This window comes from Neopsephotus bourkii, unplaced genomic scaffold (assembly GCF_033783945.1).
Source record: "Neopsephotus bourkii isolate Nb327-2 ecotype Australia unplaced genomic scaffold, CSIRO-AGI_Nbou_v1 NB_1663, whole genome shotgun sequence".
Classification (NCBI taxonomy): Eukaryota; Metazoa; Chordata; class Aves; order Psittaciformes; family Psittacidae; genus Neopsephotus; species Neopsephotus bourkii.
Genome location: NW_026902137.1, coordinates 1,584,641 through 1,604,042, shown reverse-complemented (window position 1 = coordinate 1,604,042; position 19,402 = coordinate 1,584,641). Strand labels below are relative to the sequence as shown.

Sequence of the window (19,402 nt, the reverse complement as noted above, 5' to 3'; positions counted from 1 at the left end):
ATCAAATTGGCTACTGAACTGTGATAGCAGGAGAGCTCCAATAGGCAGTCTTGATGGCCTTAGCCACAATACTTCTGCCTGAAACAAAGTGGTAGGAAAACGCTCCAACATACAACGCGATTATGAGTACATTGCATATACAACTAATAGTTATTTAAAGAAAGCAACAGATGAGTAAAAATAGTCCTAGGAAGGTTCTACATTCTGAAGAAACCCTCGATCAATCCTGAGCATAATGAAAATCTTCAGAAGGAAAACACAGAAGCCACTGATTACACTTTTTAATTTGATATGGTCATACTTTGTGTCAAAATAACTTGTCAACAGAGAAGACAGAACTATAGGACAGGCAAGTTTCATATTTACAGTCATTCGGAAATAATAATGTCAAAGCCTATCTCTAATAGTGGTGACAGAAGCACAGGAACATAGAGAAAATCATCTTTTTTAGAACATTATTAGAACTTTATTGCATTATCTTGCTAACTACTAAAAGAATCTGTTGCATTTTTTACTGCCTGATTCTAATTCACCGACTCCTCAAAGTGATTTGCAATACAAAAAAAACAAAAGCCACTTTTTCTGTCTGTAAACAACAAAACCACCCACTTTTGTTTTCCCAGACATTACTGGAGTGGCGCAGCAGAGTTCACACTAATGCTTTACTCTTTACCATTAAATAAAAAAATAAAGAAAAAACAAACAACAGTTGGGCAAAGGGAAAAAACAGACCAGGTCAGTGGAATCATTCAGTTGGATTCTGGATGACAATCAGGAAGTAGTCTTTATCTGGAGAAAAAAAAAAGAAATAAATTACTCTTTCATTGTTGATATTTTTTCACAGCAACAGTAAAACTCAATATTTTTGTATCTCCCTGGTATGCTGTGGGAACTGTAAAGTTCTGACATTCATTCTCACTGAGCAAAACAGGCCTGGCATGTCAGATCACTTATTTTTGAGTCTTACAGAGAAAAGACATCAGATTTAAGAACTGCATGCTCCCAAGGCAATTGAACTTAACTCAGTTTGTGCCCAGGAAATAACAGTAACCAGCATATGCAGAGACGGAATCAAAATCAGTGGTGCAAGATGGTGACTTTATCTCACAGGCAGGCTGCTGGGCTGCAGTGACTGTAGCTACATTTTTGCTGGAGCAATGCTCCTTCCTCTCTGGTCTCCACATGAAGGATGAAGGATGAAAAAAGCCTGCTTCAGCATAAACACCAGAGCCTGCCTTAACATCTGCCTGGCCAGTCCCTACAGAGCACCCTATTGCAATTGCAGTCTCCTCCTCTGCCTCCCATCAGCACAAGCCCACCACAGACCCAGCGCAGCATGGAAGAGCAAAGCTGAGTTCCTGCCACATTAGTGAACTCACTGCTTCCCATTCTGTAATCTGATTAAAACAAAAAGGTTGCTGCTGATATACCTGTACAACTCCTGACTATACAAATGAGTTCAGAGTCGAGCGAATCCAGAGGAGGCCACAGAGACACTGCGAGGGCTGAAGCAGCTCTGCTCTGGAGAAAGGCTGAGAGAGCTGGGCTTGTTCAGCCTGAAGAAGAGAAGGCTCCAGAGAGACCTTAGAGCAGCTCCCAGCGCCTAAAGGGGCTACAGGAAACCTGGAGAGGGGCTTTGGACAAGGGCCTGTAGCGACAGGCCAAGGGGAATGGCTTGAACCTGCCAGAGGGGAGACTGAGATTGGACATTAGGATGAAGCTCCTCCCTGTGATGGTTGCGAGGCGCTGGCACAGGGTGCCCAGAGAAGCTGTGGCTGCCCCATCCCTGGCAGTGTTCAAGGTCAGGTTGGGTGGGGCTTGGAGCAAGCTGCTCTAGTGGAAGGTGTCCCTGCTCGTGGCAGGGGGTTGGAACTGGATGATCTTTCCTTTCCAACCCAAACCATTCCAATTCTATGATTCTACACCTACAATATGTTCTATTACATTTCTCTGATCTGGAAAGATCTACTGGATTGCTTTATCATTTAGCCTACAGTGCTGAACTGAAACTTCTCTCAAAACACATTCCTTTACAGCTCTTGTGTTGTAAAGGAAAGACACAAAGCATGAGAGGTTGCAACATGCTCTCAAAAACTATTTGACACTTTCTACTCTGATCAAGATGACACAAGGAAATTTCCCACATTCAAACATGAAAAAACCAAACTTAGGTCAATGATAAGTTTCAACCTTGAAGAAAGCAGAACAGCTTCTTGGTAAAGAAGAGATTACACAATATGAACAGAGCAGCAGGCAGACCTTTTCTCTCGTTGATAGCATCAACCTCATGAGAATTCTGATGGATTCCCTGAAGCCTCCTTTGTCCCCACTCACTTTTACCTGGTGCTACCATGATCTCATTTTTCTTGGAGCGAATCCTCAGGAATGTGAGGTCATTCTGGGGGTCGATGTCTCGCACGGTGCTCCTCGCCTTCATGATGAAGCTGTGCATGAGGCCTGCGTACTGAATTGTTGTGGAATTGTCCATAGTACTTTTGATAGGAATACCTGCAAGGAACAGGGGACAGGAAAGGTCAGTGACAAAACTCCAGACCTAACTCTGCCTTGGGCATCACCAAGTCCAGCTGGGGTGGCTATTTATCCTAGCAGATGTTGCCCCTACAACACGGATTAGAAGTGGTCTTTTTAACGGCTTAGAGGAAGAACTTGAATAGAAATAAGATGTGGAAAGGCTAAGATCTGGAACCACAGGTGAGAAGAACTATTTACCTCTAGTACCATCCGTGCTTTACTGATGCTTTTTCATTTATTTATGAGATTTATAAATATAAATAACTAGTAACAAAAATAAATCCAGGGTGGGTGGGTGGAGAAGAAATACAAACGTTTCAATTTTGTTCTCCTAACTGGAAACTTCTTTTCCTATCAGAAAGGCTCCTGAACCTCATCGTTAAATGATTTTCAAGTAAGCCAGGCTGGTATCAGCACTGACTGTAGAGGACATCACCTGCTGCATCATATTGTTATGAAGCTGAGGCTCCAACATTTAGCCCAAGAGTTGAGGCAGTCCCGTGAGGTCCCTGTGCACCAGCGAAGAGGGCAGACCCACTGTCTGGCCAGAGCTTTCCCTCCCTTACACTTCTGTCACCCATTAAACATGTTTTCCCACAAAAAGCCAGCCAAAATTCAGCTCTCATGTCAGACGAGTGCAGCAGCCAACTACCAAATTTATGGCATGGCAGAAAAACTGCTGCAGGTGGATGTTCAAATAAGCACAGCTTCAGCCTGGACAGCACAATCCATCATTTCATGACCATGAAAAAGCAGTGAGCAGGGATACAAGCTGCATACAAGCATGCAATGATCTGATCTTCAGAATATTCATATACAGAATCATAGGATCTGCTAGGTTGGAAAAGACCTTTGAGATCTTCAAGTCCAACCTCTACCTCAGTACTGCCAAGGCCACCACTAAACCATGTCCCTGAGGGCCTCATCTGCGCAGTTTGTGAACACTTCCTGGGATGGTGATTTCACTATCTGTCACCTTTTTTAAGGATTATTTCTAGGAAATATTCAAATTAAATTGATAATCATACAATATTAAGAAGTTGGGCTGCTCATGGTATATTCAGAGTGCTCTGGATGAGTCTGCTCTGTTGGACTCTTCAACGACACCAAGTCTCATGAGGCCACAAGCATCAAACAGCTCAAGTCCACCAAGACAGCAGCATTCTGGGCATGCACAGCAGCAAGACTGCAATGTCAGGAGCTCTTTTAGTGCTACTAATACAGGTTTTGACAGAACAGCCTCAGACACTGTCATAACTCAAATATTTCTAAGCTTTTACAAAATTTTTTAATGTATTTATTTCCTAAAATAACAAAGTGAACTTGCAGAAAAGCAGAAATGAGAACTGAGTTTTCTCTTGTAACCTCACTACTGTCTTTTGGTTACAGGTATATCTTTACTAAAGACAGAATGTAACCTAAACACAAGTATAACAATCAGCAGCCCTTAAAAGTGCGCACTTGGAACTAGTTGTAATCTCAGTAAACCGAGAATGACACCGTACCTTCCGAGTTCACAACAATGATTCCCTGAACTCCCTTTTGGCTCTGAATTCGCTTCAGTGTTTCTTCCACCTCAGCCTGCAAACAGAGAAAGCACAGATCAAGAGAATATCACAGCTGCTGTTTGCCTTCCGCCAAAGCTTTGTAATACTGTGCCTGAAAGCCACACAAAGATGGATCAGGCACATACCACCTACACTGTTCTACACAGCCAAGCACCTGCATTTTGGTACTACCTTTTCTGAATGGTCTTTTCAGTTGTTTTCTGTCTTTGCTCTTCACTCCTCTGTGATTACAATATTGGGAAAAGTGGAACTCCCTCTAATCTTTCCCAACCCTCCTGCAACCTCCCACATCAGTGCTATAGGCTTGCAACTAGATGATTAGATTTGCTTAGTCAGACTGCTGCAATTTAGCTGTCAAACAAAAATCATGCATGAAAATATATATGGAATTTCTGAAAAGTAGAAGATACATTCTGAGTGCAAGACCACCTTCCCTTTTATAAAATTAATGCTAAAAACAATCACAAATAAGGGGAAAAAATAATTAATAAATGCCATTTTTATATATATATATAAAATTATGATTTGTGTTGGAATAGCTGCAAGATGATCATAGAATCACAGAGTGGTATGGGTTGGAAGGGACCTTAAAGCTCATCCAGTTCCAATCTCTTCCACTGGAGCAGCTTGCTCCAAGTCCCTGTGTCCAACCTGGCCTTGAACACTGCCAGGGATGGAGCAGGCACAGCTTCTCTGGGCACCCTGTGCCAGCGCCTCAGCACCCTCACAGGGAAGAGCTTCTGCCTAAGATCTAAACCAAACCTCCTGGGAAAGCACTCGCTGAACACGAACAGGGCCGCAACCGCGCGTTCCTAGCGTAGAACCAGAACCCGAACCCGGCTGGGGGGATTGAGAGAAACCGGAGAAAGACCCAATAGCTGCCCACAGCCGCGCCGCGCCTCGGACGGGGCCAGACACCGATCGGCCCAGTCGCCGAACCGGGCGGGGCAGCCCCGCTGGCCCCGGCGGTCCCAGGGCCGCGCATCTCCGCCTCACGAACGCGGCGTTTCGCCCTCCCACGCAGCATTAAAGGCGCGCGTCCGGCGGCACCAGACAAACATCCCCCCTCCTCAGCCCGGCGCCGACCCGAGCAGCGCCGCCGCCGCCTCACCCACCATCTTGAGCCGCCAGCGCCCCGTCACGGCCCCGCGCGCTGCGCGTGCGCCCGGCCCGGAAGCGCTTGTAAGGGCGGGTGCTCGTGAGGTGAAGGCGGGCGGCAGGGCTGTTGAGTGCATGGTGTGAACCCGACGGCTCTCCCCTCACATAACGCCAGTGGGCGGAGAGGGCTGACACACCTAGAGCACTGTGTTATCCTTTGGTCCTCGTTATAAGGAAAAGATGTGGATAGGGAGTAGAGGGTCGAGAGAAGGGCCACAAAAATGCCCCAAGAACTAGCCAGTATGTGAGGGAAGCCTTCAGAAATGAAGGCTCAAGGCAGATGTTATCACCACGTTGCAGTAGTTAAAGAGCGGCTATAAAGAAGAGTCCCTGTATACAATGGCTGCATGGAGGAGTAATGGGCACAAGTTACTCTTCGGGGGACGAAAAAAAAAAAAGAGAACTTTTTACACCAGAGAACAATCACCCATTGGAATAAGTTTCCCAGCCTATTGGATCAGGTCCCCAGCAATGGGCATGTTAAGATTTGGACGTAAAAAGATCTGGGACATGATATGTGGCTCGTGCTTTCCACAGTAAGGTTGTCCACATGATCCTCAACACGATTCCAAATCTGGTGTTGCGTGATTCTGTGATTCCATGACCAATTACTCGTATGTGGCCGTGTTTCTCTCAGCTTAAGGAACCGGCCCCCTCCAGCCCCAGGAACCCAGAGCACGTGGAAACCACTTGTCTGCCAATGCCATTTGTGTGTGCTCACAGCAAATACAAAGAGCTCTTGGGTCAGAAGAAGATTAAAAAATGTGTTTACAGAGCAAGAAACAACAACACAAAACCTCAACAAAACAACTCTTCTAACACCAAACTACAACTACGCTACTTTAAACTGCAAACTACTACACGCAACTCTTCTACTAACTTCAAGTCTTCTACAAAAACCAACTCTTCTACTACAAACTATAACTACAAAACGAAAACTGTAAACCCCACAACTCTCCCGAAAAAAACAGCAACTCTTCTTATTAAACCATCTTCCTGCTCCCTGAAGATCCCCATCCCGGTCGTCCCTGGAAGCAAGCGGCACAAGGTCATTTCAGTGAGGCTGTGGTGGTCGTTGTGTTTGCCGCAGCCTGGGCCACGCTGGGGAGAGCGTGAGTCTGCTGCGGGCTCAGCCCCGCCTGGGACTGGGAGCTGGGCTCTGTGCAATGAGGCTTGGCTCGTGTGGCCCAGAGGCAGAGCAGGGCAGCGCTGTGGTGGCGCTCGTGGCGCCAGGACGAGGGCACCAGGCACCGTGTCCCTGCAGGACCCTCACCACCAGCATTGGATGGGGCACGTGCTGCCTTACCGCTGCTCACTCCACCTCCATCTCCTCCTCCTCCTCAAAATAGATGTCGACATGCATGTCCTCCTCCTCCTGCAGCCCCACATGGATCCTGCTGGCAGCCTTGTCCTCCGGCTCTAGCAGTATTGAAACAGCCTAAGGCAAAAGGCAAGCAGAAGAGTGCATTGGTGCTGTCCTGGGCAGCGGAGCAGAGCAGTGGGACAGGGTTCTGGGTACCTGACCCCCTCTCACTGCCCGGGCAGGGCAGCGGGTCCCTTGCTCCAGCAGGAGCTGGGGGAACGGCGGGGGCTCCTTGTCCAGCAGCACCCACCAGCTCTGAGAGGCTGGCGCGTGCAGCTGGAGGATCCTGCGCCTGTTGCGCTTCAGCACCTTGCAGAGTGGTAACGGCCTGAGGACCTGCCAGAGCAGAGAGGGCAGGGGTGAGTGGCCGCTCTCTGCCTGTGGGACCCGGGCACAGACCCGGCCCCGCGCCTGCCTCGGCACCCACAGGCTCCTTACTGTGCGTGTGCAGGTCTTTGCCTCCTCGCTCCGGCAAGGGCTGGGCTGTGCTGCCAGCAGGACCAGGGTGGTCTTCCCGTGGGGCTGCACGGTGGCACCGAGTCAGGGACTGTGGAGCAGGGAAGCAGGGACTACAGCAGACAGCAGGACAAAATGGCTGGTAGCAGGGCAGGAAGGCTTGCAGGTCCCGGAAGGGTCAGAGGTAGCGCAGGACAGGTGTAGGGTACAGGGGCGAAGGTCTGTGTTGCACTTCTCACTGGTAACGGGCAATTCCCTGTGCCACAATCAGCTCGGGAGCGAGCTGAGCACTGCTGATGTGCTGCAGCCGGGAAGCATCCATGGTGGTGGAATTCAGCCCTGCCAGGCTCTTTTGTCAGTGTGCAGGGGGTTGTGGGATGAGTCACGGAAAATGCATACTCCCTTTGTATAACGTTTGACGTGAATAACTTGAAGGATGATGGGTACAAGGTAGATCTGGGGAGATTACACCTGCACTCAAGGATTAGTTACCACCATCATAAGCAGCCAGCTATTGGAATAGTTACCTCACAGAATTGCTGGATTCCTCAGAAGTGGACACTACCAAATTTGGGCTGGGCAGAGCTTTGGGACTTCACATCTAGCTCATGCTTTGCCTATTAAGGTTGGAGCAGATGAACCATGAGGTCTCTTCCAGCTTGGTATTTCATGGTTGTGACTGAGGCAGCCTCATGCTTCACCCCCACAAAAGCACACACAGAGTTCTTTGGCACATGTATGCTTTGTAACACACAACAAACAACGATGAGACCTCCATCAATCTCTTTAAGTAGTTTTATAAAAGTATTTGACTTACTGAGATACTGTTACAGTTACCTGAGTATTTGAAATTACAATGCAAGGAAACTTCAACAAGGAATTTCAGTACAGTATTTTACAATCCAGTGCTGCTGATCCCAGTTTATAGATGAGTTCACTAGAGCACATATACACAAACAATGATTCTTGAAGAAAATTAAAAGACACCACAAAAAGGGGGCTGGAGATACCAATACAGCAGACAGCTGAGATTACAAATCTGGTGCAGCATGTAATAAAAATGCAGAAAATAAAATCATACAAACTTTACCAATTTTTTTTTATTTTCCTCAGAATAATAAACCCCCTTCTTTTTAAATGCCAGCATCTTGATTGAAACAATTTCCATTCTAGATCAGATGAAGACATGATGCATTTCCTGTGCATTTCATTACAGAATCACAGAATCCCAAGGGTTGGAAGGGACCTCAAGAGATCATCTGGTCCAACCCCCCTGCAAGAGCAGGGTAACCTAGAGTACATCACACAGGAACTTGTCCAGGTGGGCCTTTAATATCTCCAATGTGGGAGACTCCACAACCCCCCTGGGCAACCTGTTCCAGTGCTCTGTCACTCTCACAATAAAGAAGTTCTTCCTGATGTTAACATGGAACCTCCTATGCTCCAGTTTACACCCATTGCCCCTTGTATATTAACGTTTCCTGAGCTGGCCAGAGTAACAAGGCTTTGTTAGTTCTTCCATCAGCAGCTCAGCATTTCATTTGGTCATGTCATTCTCCCAAGGGAAAATTCTAAATAAAAGTTATTTTTAATACTCAAGGAATTGGTATCAACTGGCAATTGCCTGCATTGGCAGAACCTGCATTGTGACATACTATGACTTCACGCAGTTTGTGTTGCTCAATCACATTGCTGGATGGGAGACAAATTCATTCATCTGCTGAAAATGTTACTTGGAAGCCCAGTTTCTCACAACCTGCAATCTGGGCTTCGGGATGCTCTGGGCTCAGCTCCATCTGCTTTCACCAGCTCTCCATAAAGAGCAGAATTGCACCAGCAGCTCATATGAAGTCCTTTTTATTTCTACACAACAGGTTGAAAAAAACGAACAGATTTGTTCACATTCCCAATGCTGACAGAACAAACTGGCTGAGGAATCTTAACTTCCGACTTCAGAAATGTCACCAGTTTTACACGAGATATTTGCTTTAATTTCTGTATATTCTGGCCAACCCCAGGTCTTCACAGATTATTTTCCCCCTCTTTCTCCCTCCCAATGGATTCTTTAGTTTTTATTTCTTTATCTTTTAAAATCCTGTCTGGTGCTTGGGATATCCAGCCCCCTTTGCCCCATCCTAGTACAGCAGAAAAGACATATAAACATGCCATTTAAATTAAAGAAAAATGGAATACGTGGAATCCCAGACTGCAAAAATATATACAAGCATTTACCTTGTCCTGAACTAAACATTTCAACCATAAAAATATTCAACAGCCACACCCTATAGAACTAGGGCTAAGGCTATTTCAATTATAACTATTCTTTAGTTTAAAAATATAGGGCTGAAAGCCTTTTGGGTGATATTTATACATTAACAATAGTTCTAGGTTCCCTACATGAATCATAAAGCATTATGCAGAACACAGACTATTTGTCATAGCTTAATCTTGCATTATCTTGCTTAATTTAATCTCTCTTGGAAATATGTTAGATAACTACCTTTCACTGTAAGAATTCATACAAACAGAATATATTTTATAAGGCTTTTTTTTTTCCTCCTTGTGAGCTGTATACTCTAAGAAATCCATCAAACCTTTCTGAAGTTGGCAGATTTTTCTCCTAGTAAACCCATGAAGTCAGATTGGTTCTACCAGCAATGGAAGTATAAGAGAGGGTCATTTCTGTGTCATCAGAAACCCTTTTCCATGCCTTTCCTAGAATATGCATGACAAAAGACCTGTTCACTCTACAGGCTGAGAATCCTGCCTTCCAGTAAGCGTCTGTTTGTACAACCCAAAAAACTCAGTCAAAACCTGCAGTGCCCTGGTGGTTCTTAGGCCTGAATTATTTCTTCCCTCTTTAGTTTAGACAGAAGGGACAAGAGGAAAGAAATGCTCTTTTCAAGACTAGAAGTTCAGTTTTACAGTTTCCCACTGTCCTGTTTCGGCTCCCATATCCAAAAGCCTCTTAAAACCAGCTCCTGGCCCAATGCTCTGAGCTGCATTATGCTTTAGTACGTGCTACATGGTGCTTCAAGTGTCACATCTCCTACCATGGCTACCAGCTCAGCTCACTGAAGTTTGCTTTCCTCCCTTCACAGAGGGAAGGAGCTGACCATACCCAAAAAGTGCATTCAGTCTAAAGGAGCAGTAAAATGCAAAAAGTTATTGTAAACCAGAAGAGAATTGAGTATTAACAGATTCTAAAAGTAAGTAAAAGATGTTATTATCCAATAGGAACTCACTACAGAAGTTACTAGCTACAAGCCGTGAATTAGCTTAGAAACCTCCCTCAAAAACTGAGTTTCAGTCTTTATGGAACTATTCACTGATGCTCCAGCTTTCAAAGATCTGTAATTCGTCTGAACTTTCTCATCCGCTTAGCCTTAAGCCATCGGTTCATCACCAGAAATACTAAGTACTATCACTTTCTGACTCCAGTTGTTTGGTACCTCATCCTGAGAACATAAGAGCCTTCAGAGCAACTGACTGCAACACGTAAATAACACTGACACTAACATCCATTAACACTGTTGACAAGAAACATCAGTCTGCAAACAGGAATCTACATGGAATCAGTGCAATCCCAGGTGGTCTTGTCTTTTGCAAAACAAGTGAAGTACCACAGTGTTAATAATGATTTAAAACTTAAATGTGTTACACAGAAAAAAAGATCAGAACTCTTCCAAGGGCACACAGAAAGGTTCCAACAACTTTGGGCAGGTGGCTGTTTTGCTGAAATTAGCAGAATTAGGAAAAAGAAAACCAAAGCAAAGCTTTGCCCTGGATTTGTGCCACAGTTTGACATCCCCTTAAGCAGCAGCTTGAGTCCAGCTGGCATGTGAGCAGACTCCAGGCAGGGAAAAAACAGTCTGGTCACACTTGAGATAGAAAAAAGGGCTGAAGTGATGGATTTGCTCATCGACAGGCTGTCTCTACAACACTGCTGAAAGAGGCTTAGGATGCTGCTGCAGCACTGCAGCTACCAATGAACTTCCCAGTGCATCAGTAGCAAAAAATGCTACTAAAAAGGAAAGACAAAACTATTGGTAAAAATCTGTCAGTTGTTAAGGACACATTCTAATTAATGAATGGTAAACCAAAGCAGAGCCCAAAGCTGTATTAAAACCTCTACATAGGTCAGAATTCATTTGTAGCCATATCTGATTGCTCATTTGATTTCTGAAAGTGCTCAGTAGAAATCCAGAGTTACTGTGGATAAAACCTCAGGATAACATCCACTTACACATTAGTATTGTTAAATAAATCCAAGTCAAGTCTACTTTACAATGAAGTGTGCAACAGGCAGAAGAAGTGAAGACCAGACACTGTGTTGAGTTCACATTCTTCAAGGTGCAAATTTTAGCTATTCTTGCCCAAATCCTTCTGTTTCTTCAATTGCAAACAACAGCTTTTCCTTCAACTGCTCATAATTCTTATAGGGTGGAAGGTCTAAGCGATTGAAACTGAAAATAAAAGAAAAAACTTACATAGTAAAAAGAATTAAACCATCACAAAAAATCTGATATGAATACAAGTAATTAAACTTTTTGCTGTGTACATGGATACCTGGCTTTATATCCTTGGAAAAGCAGACTCCAACATAAATTTATGTACTTCTGAGAGCGAAAGTTAGAGTTCAAGAGCTGGACAGTCAGAAATGCAGTGCGCTAAGGATGGGTTTTCATGAACTTTCCCTCATTGGTTAACTAGAGTCATGATTCACATTTGACACATGCGGATTTACTCACCTGATACACAGGAGGAACATGAATGCTGCTACTTCACTATGAAGGTAGAGTGTAGTGATTACTAAAGATCAATCCCCTCTCTACAGACAGTATTGCTTATTACTGTAAGTTTTCAGTAATACATAAATCCATGGAATCTACAATGGAATCTTCTCCCTACCAGTTCTTCAGCAGTTCACCTGGTTTATTGGTATAACTTGCTGTTTGCTCTCACACAGCCTCAACCAGTGAAGTATATTACCATTTACTACAATCTCCCAGTAGATTGCTGTCAGCAAAACAAGGACAGCAGCAACAGTTTGGTTTGTTACATACTCACCAGGTATGACTTCTAGGTAACCAATTTTCCTTGCCAACTTTTTCAATACAAAATTTCTGGGGTCCGTTGCTCCCTGTAACAAATTGAGATAAACAAGGTCTAGCCACCGTTGCATCAGTAGGTAAGATACTACAACTGAAGCGTTAAGGGCTTAAACACAAGATTGCCATTACTCACACCAGTAAGACATCTGTCCTTCGCTACACAACTCTGTCTAGCTCAAAGTATGCATGTGGTGAAATGCATGAATTTCAAGTGACTTTGAAAGTCAATACACTAGGTGTAAACATCCCCTCCACCTCTTTTTCCATCACAGCTCAAATATATGTAGGGCTTACAAAATAGCATTAATATAAAAATCATTAAAGTGCCCATAAATTTGCAAATCAGTTCTTTTAAAAAAACATACCTAATACATTAGAGGGATTATTTATACATACCCATGAGGTCAGCAAATCCTCCCACTGGTAATCTGCATGTTCCAGTAACAAACTGCAGGAGTCTCATTCTCTTCTCATTATCTATTTCTTTCACAAACTGAAAAGTAGTAATTGAAATAAACATTTAGGGATAGATTTGATAGATTTTCACATCATCACCATCTACAACAGGCAATTTACACGATTTACAAATGGCTGGATTAGCAGTAACAATGTCTGTGTGTACACACTACAGACATTTTTCAGTAACTCTGTTCAGTGGTAGGCAACTTCTGTAGGTCTGAGAACAAAGCAAAGTCTACAAACCTGCCAGAACCACACTATCTGCCTGCTCGTCCTGGTGTAGTGCCTGTAGATGGTGTGTCTCTGCCAGTCATTCAAATCAATTTCTTGCATTCCACAGAGAAGCACCTTGAGGGTAGAAAAAGGGAAATAAACACAAGCTATGACTTTCCTTCTTTGACTGCCCATGTAGAAAAACTGAACATCAAGTGCACCCATACTTAGAAGCATTTACACTGATAATATACTTGGTTTTAATTTTAAAGTTTACCCCCAAAACTTCTACAACAGAATGATGCCTGCTCATGACGTGTATATGGAGAAGCCACAAAACAGAAAGCATCTGTATCATGAAAAGTGGAACAATTGTATTTAGACATTCAAGCCAGGAACAGTTTATCACTGCCCAGCCATACAGTCCTCTGTTAGGAACAGGCTGTTTTGGGTTTTATGTTTTTATCTTTCTAAATTGAACAGATGCTTCAGAAACTGCAATACTGAGAGATTAAAATCACTTAAAACCTGGCCTGAGCTATATGTGATCATCCATTGTATATCTGTTTTTCATCTCCCTTTCTGTCAAGTTACTCATTCTTTGAACACAGGCAAATCAAATTGCTGAGGATTACAAAAGCAACTCTATAAGAAAGTGCCTACTGGCAGAATCTTAGCCTTTAGAAACATGTAAGTAGGTTGCAAAAAGGTAAGTGAAGGGAAACACACTAATCCAATACACTCCATCCAGTTTCCCTCACATGTCCTTTAAAGTAGTGTTGTCAGCCTTGGCAAGTTCTGCTCTTCAGACCTAATGACTGGAGTATTTTATGTGTAATGACCTGGATGCAGCAACAGCCAAACCTTTACCTCCAGTTCTTTAGCATCAAAATACTGCAGATACTGTTGCGGCAGGATTTCATTGAAGCCTTCAAAGAAAGCCTGTGTCTGCTCCTCAACACCTCGGGAAAGTCGCCATTCTGCTACTAGCCTGTAGAAAGAGATAGAGAAAGATGATTTAAGCAGCCCATGCTAACCCATGTCCACATCTTTGTTAGCTTATTTTGAGATGAACTGTGAGGGAAGGTAAAATATAGAAAGCCTGGAAAGTTCTGGGGATAGAGCATTGTGTAATTTTATTAGTTACCTTTACTCTCTGCAAGTGATTTTGTTTTTTAAGTTAAACCCCTATGTTTCCAACCATTCTGCTATAAAAGTATTTTAGACTCAGAAGAGGCAGCATCTATTCACTGATTATATTAATGAGAGCACAGCAGTCCCTAGGTATCTGAAGAAAGAAAAAGATGCAGAGCTATATTTGTCTACTGTTCTCCTGAGAAATCTCAAGTCATTATCCATGAAAAGGTAAAAACTAGGTCAAGTTGCACTGGAGAGGATAAGTAGGACTGCTAGCTTACCAAGAAGTGACTATGTCCATTTGGAAAGTTCCATATTTGTTTCTGTTAATCATGAAACTTTGCTCTGTGGCAGAAACTCCACTCTCCATTAATAAAAGGGTGGAAAGCAGGCAGGAGACCCGAAGAACCTGAACCCAGGGAGAAGCAGATATTATGCTGAATACGAGCCTAACCTGTCAGAAGAAATGGAGTCTAAAGGAGAGATGACTATTTTCTGATTCCAATCCTAGAAACTCTGGGGACTTAAAGCAGGACTTAAGAGTAAGACAGGAAAAGAGGAGTGAAACTGGAATCTGTGCTCTCTCTGGGCTCTTAAAAACTGAAAGAGAATGGTTTTCTGCAGATCCTCCCTATTTTCTACCCCAATATTAGTACTCTGAAAAAACGCAAAATGCCAGGGTACTTGTTCTGCAACTGCTACCTTTTCTGTGAATCACTGAAATGTCTTCAAATTACTCATGCAATGGAAACAAAATCCACTCCCTCCTCCCTCACCCCTTCCTGTGAAAGAAGACTTCATGGAACACAATGTAAGGAAGGGAGGAAAAAAGTTCACTGCGATTCAGTTTGTTTTGTGCCTGCAATGTGTGACTTTCTGTTGCTTTGCAAACACGTCCTCCATGTTTATATGTTGAAGTTCACACCTTAAAGCAGAGCTTATGTACGGCTGCACACTGAGGAAGAAGGGAATATTTCAGGACAAAGCAGGTCACTGTTTACATTTCTGTTCTTTCATCACGCTCAGGCTCCTCTCAACTTACTGCTTTAACACATCCTGGCACTGCAAACGTAATCATTTATGACAATAGAACTTGTGACCCTGTTACGAATGCCAAGACCTAATTATGCTACAAGACCACTTCAGGTAAAACTAGCAAGCAAAAAAAAAATAAAAATCTATCAAGTATCTCTAAAAAGAGAAGAATCATCACAAATGATTCTTAAGTTCAAAAACACCCCAACATAAGAGGCTGGGCAGAATATCAGCAGGCTATGAAGCGATGTAACTCTAATATTAAACATTCGCAACAGTTTCATTAAGTGTCTGACATTCACATTTGTTGTTGTGATGTTCTGCTAAACTTAAATATCCCTAGGAAAAAAGTGAACCTTCTGCAATCTTTGGGAGAAGTGGATTTTAGAAACTTTATTCCTATCAATATTCTTTCAAATATGATATCCAAACAATGGCCACTTGTTGCCCACATCAGCAATTACTCACACAGAATTTTAGCAATGCTTCCCATTAGAGTTTTGGCTATCTTGTCTTGCTAGAAGTAAAGAAAGAAACTAGTAAGATGAGAGTATTTAGAAGTCTTCTTGTATTCTTACCTAATGTATTCTTCTTTGTTTTCTTCTGTGACCAGAATGTTGCTACCATTTGGCTTCAAATCATGGCTTTTGATTTCACCTAGAATTTCTTTATCAACTGAGAAAAACATTTCCAAGCCACATTCTTCAATATCGTTCTCTCTGTTAGGAAAAAATATGAGTTTTAATAACTGTGTCAAGACCTTGTACTCAGTAGAGGAAATGGGTATGAAGAACCTTAAGAAAAAAAGTTGGAGCTAGATAATCAGGATAAGGAAGCATTCCTTACACAATCATGATGGTTTTGCAAGCAGTACTGACTCACTGTACTAACATGCATAAATGGATTGTACTCCTGATCAGAAATTTTTCATCAGTTGTACCCTTAAATTTACCCATCACAAGGCTGACAAGCCACCTCCTGGCATCTGTGGCACATTTAGGAAATACAGAAGCTTTTAAAGTAATGACATTTTTTCATGTTTCATTGAATGACTGCTTCTTCTAACAGGTAATGTAAGGACAGTGTTAAACAGCAGCTCTCACTTTGTCAGATAAGAGCAGTAAGAAGCAACTAGGATTTAGTTAAATGCTTACTGAATTACCTTCAACTCCAGTAGATATTATATATGAGGCAATCTTGTAAGCATATACTAAAATGTTCAAAGCTCCCAAGTTAACTAAGTACAAATACTCCTCATAAAGAGGAATTCTTTGAAATTTTCACATAGAAGGAATCTGTAGCCAACAAACATCGCTCAAATAAATTCTGTTCTCTTTATAGGTATTAATAACCAGGAGAATAGCAGGTACGACACTATATGTTGATGGATGCTTCTGTAAAGTGAAGAATCACTTGCATATGTAGAGGCTTTGATGACCATTTCCCCCCAAAATGCAGTGCAAAAATCAAGGTATTTGTCCTCAACCACAACACAGAAATGTCAGTCTTGAGAACACTGCTGTGGTTTATCTAGCCCCATGATGCAACAGGACTTCTCAACTTGATCTTTCCAAAACACATACTATTGCAGGACATCTCAGATGTGGAAGGCAGGCTTCAGATGGATGGATGATGAAATAAAATCACCCCTTCCTTTTAAAATGAAAGCTACCTGCTTAGCTCAGTCTTAGCAGACAAGTTTGACTAGGTGACCTCTACAGGTCCCCTTCCAGATTCAGTCAATCTGTGACATTTTCAAAGTTGTGGGAACAAGACAAAGAGCCACCTGATGGGAGAAGCACCACACATTCACAAGTACCGAAAGCATCCTGGCAAGTGCCAAAATTTGCTTTTTGGTGAGGAACAAAATTATGTCTGCCCTGGCAGATATGACTTTTTTTCCCCTACAAATTTGCAGCCATTTCCTTAGAGACCAACTTCATCAGCAAATACAGCTAAGCTGGCTCAGCAGCACTAAACACGAAGTTTGGGTCTCCCTGCCTTGAGGTCAATGTGCACCCATCAGAGGTCTGAAAGATTTTCTCTGGAATTTTCATACCCTTAACTACATGCATCAGTTTTGTGGCATCTTTATTCAAATAGCAAGTATTTAAAGTTTTTCTAATGGAATTTTAACTCATTACACCTTTTAGCAGCACATACATTGAGTACAGAACATGCTGCTGTTGGAAAACCAACTCAAAATCCCCATCTCAATTTCTAAACATCTTGTAAATCTGCTTCCCCCACCCCCTTCCTTCATTCAAGAGAATGCTTCCATGATTCACCATTACAGGAGGAAATAATTCTGCCTTTTGTGTTTATTTCTGCACTTCTAACACCAATCTATCCCTACAGCTTTTAGAAATTTCTCAAAGCATCTTTAAAACTATTCTGGTTTTGCATGATTCTTAAGTAAAATGGTTTCTCTCTCCAGTCATGTAAAAAACCACTTTTTTTCTGCTAAATTGTTTTTACTATAGCAGAATCAAATAATTTTTAACTGAATTTGTCTTTTTGCCTTTTTTTTTTTAACTGCTAGGACAGGAAAAACACCTTTGTTATTGACACAGATGGTGCACATCAACCATGGACTACAACCCACTTGAGTGCTGCTATTATCTAATCAGTACAGAATGACAACGCTTTAGACCTAAGGGGGTTTAAAAATTATTTCTGAAAATATTTTTAATAGGTAATTCCAAAATAATGATGGTCTGAAAACTCCAGATCCTTTATGCCTGCTGGTCTCTGGAGGGGAATCTGCAAAGCAGTGGAAAATGAGGACTCCAAACAGTATGAACGTAGAGGGGACAGGTGACTGAGAATGCATACATGGAAGAATAACTACAGTTGTTCACCTCATATTATTGTACACTAAACTTTCCTCTTTTCTAACTCAAGCAGGTACTAGAGAGAAACAATGAATGGATTTTTGCTGATTTCATCAGTTACCTGATAAGTTTCAGTGGAATTTGCTCAGGCCATTTTATTTGTAACAGCATTCAAGACTGCCACATTGGTAGAATGTCTAGCTAGGTTTATTTTAAACCAGCAAAAACAGAATGCAAGAGGCTGTGCACATTATTCAATGAAACAAAAAGGGGTTTTCATTATCAAGTTATCTGTGCATTTAAAATTACAGGAAAATTCCAGTACTGCTCTGCAACTGATATACTTCCCAGTGATAGTAAATTTAACACCTACTTCCTGGCATCAGTGAAAATAAACCCCGTTATATTGGGATTTCAAGAACAAAATCAAGTCAAACTCACTTTACCCAGATGAGAGAGTTGTAAAACTCTGGGTCAACAGATTCTAAATCCTTGAGTCCTACTGGCTTGTTTAGGATACGTTTATAGAACGGCAGAGAGAAACCAGTGTCAATGAATTTCCCATGGAACAAAGCCTGAAGAACATGAAAACAGACAAAATAATGCAAAGGGTGATTTAATATTTAATACGACAACATTCTGTACTATGCACCAGCGACATCTGACAGCCAAAGAATTAAAACAACCTTGAACATCATGACTGCTAATATACTGAATTAACTTATACCAACAGCAGTTGTAACCAAACACCTGGTAACAGTTTCAACTAAAAAATGAATTAATTATTCATCTGATGATATGCTTGAGGGAAGGGATAGGATCCAGACAGACCCTGACACGGCTGAGACGTAGGCCAATGCCAACCTCATGAAGTTCAGCAGTGCAAAGTCCAAGGTCCTACACCTGGGTGGGGGCAATCCCAGACACAGCTACAGGTTGGGCAGAGAAGAGATTCAGAGCAGCCCTACGGAGAAGGACTTGGGGGTGCTGGTCGATGAGAAAATGAACATGAGCCGGCTTCAGTGTGCGCTTGCAGCCCAGAAAGCAACCGTATCCTGGGCTGCATCAAAAGGAGTGTGACCAGCATGTCTAAGGAGGTGATCCTGCACCTCTGCTCTGCTCTCGTGAGACCTCACCTGGAGTACTGTGTGCAGTTCTGGTGTCCTTAACATAAAAAGGACATGGAACTGTTGGAGCAAGTCCAGAGAAGGCCATGAGGATGATCGGGGGCTGGAGCACCTCCCATATGAAGATAGGGTGAGAAAGTTGGGGCTGTTCAGCCTGGAGAAGAGAAGGCTGCGTGGAGACCTCATAGCAGCTTCCAGTATCTGAAGGGGGCCTACAAGGATGCTGGGAAGGGACTCTTCATCAGAGACTGTGGTGATAGGACAAGGGGTAACGGGTGTAAACTAAATTGCAGAGACTTAGGTTAGATATCAGGAAGAAGTTCTTTACTGTGAAGGTGGTGAGGCACTGGAACAGGCTGTCCAAATAAGTGGTAAATGCCCCATCCCTGGCAGTGTTCAAGGCCAA

General features: G+C 42.8%; 2 protein-coding genes across 4 annotated transcripts in view; both read right to left on the bottom strand.

Annotated features, from left to right (window-relative positions):
• Positions 1 to 266: 266 nt before the first annotated feature.
• Positions 267 to 5,317, bottom strand: DYNLRB1 (dynein light chain roadblock-type 1). Of its 2 annotated transcripts, none has more exons than XM_061375507.1 (4): positions 5,216 to 5,317; positions 4,038 to 4,113; positions 2,335 to 2,508; positions 267 to 789 (listed from the first exon to the last, which is right to left on the bottom strand). In XM_061375507.1, the coding sequence occupies exons 1-4, from the start codon at positions 5,216 to 5,218 to the stop codon at positions 746 to 748; spliced, it is 297 nt and encodes a 98-aa protein (XP_061231491.1). In that variant the 5' UTR covers positions 5,219 to 5,317; the 3' UTR covers positions 267 to 745. The 2 variants fall into 2 exon arrangements, with proteins under 2 accessions (XP_061231491.1, XP_061231492.1); XM_061375508.1 differs by having other exon boundaries at positions 2,341 to 2,508.
• Positions 5,318 to 11,318: 6,001 nt separating this feature from the next.
• The window catches only part of ITCH (itchy E3 ubiquitin protein ligase), a 58,081-nt gene continuing 49,997 nt past the window's right edge, over positions 11,319 to 19,402 (bottom strand). For both annotated transcript variants that reach the window (XM_061375496.1, XM_061375497.1), the window contains 7 exons: positions 18,311 to 18,444; positions 15,614 to 15,754; positions 13,734 to 13,854; positions 12,894 to 12,998; positions 12,588 to 12,684; positions 12,148 to 12,220; positions 11,319 to 11,543 (listed from right to left, as the gene is read on the bottom strand). In XM_061375496.1, coding sequence (XP_061231480.1) covers positions 11,444 to 11,543; positions 12,148 to 12,220; positions 12,588 to 12,684; positions 12,894 to 12,998; positions 13,734 to 13,854; positions 15,614 to 15,754; positions 18,311 to 18,444 — 771 coding nt within the window. In that variant the 3' untranslated portion in view covers positions 11,319 to 11,443. The remainder of the gene's footprint in view (positions 11,544 to 12,147; positions 12,221 to 12,587; positions 12,685 to 12,893; positions 12,999 to 13,733; positions 13,855 to 15,613; positions 15,755 to 18,310; positions 18,445 to 19,402) is intronic.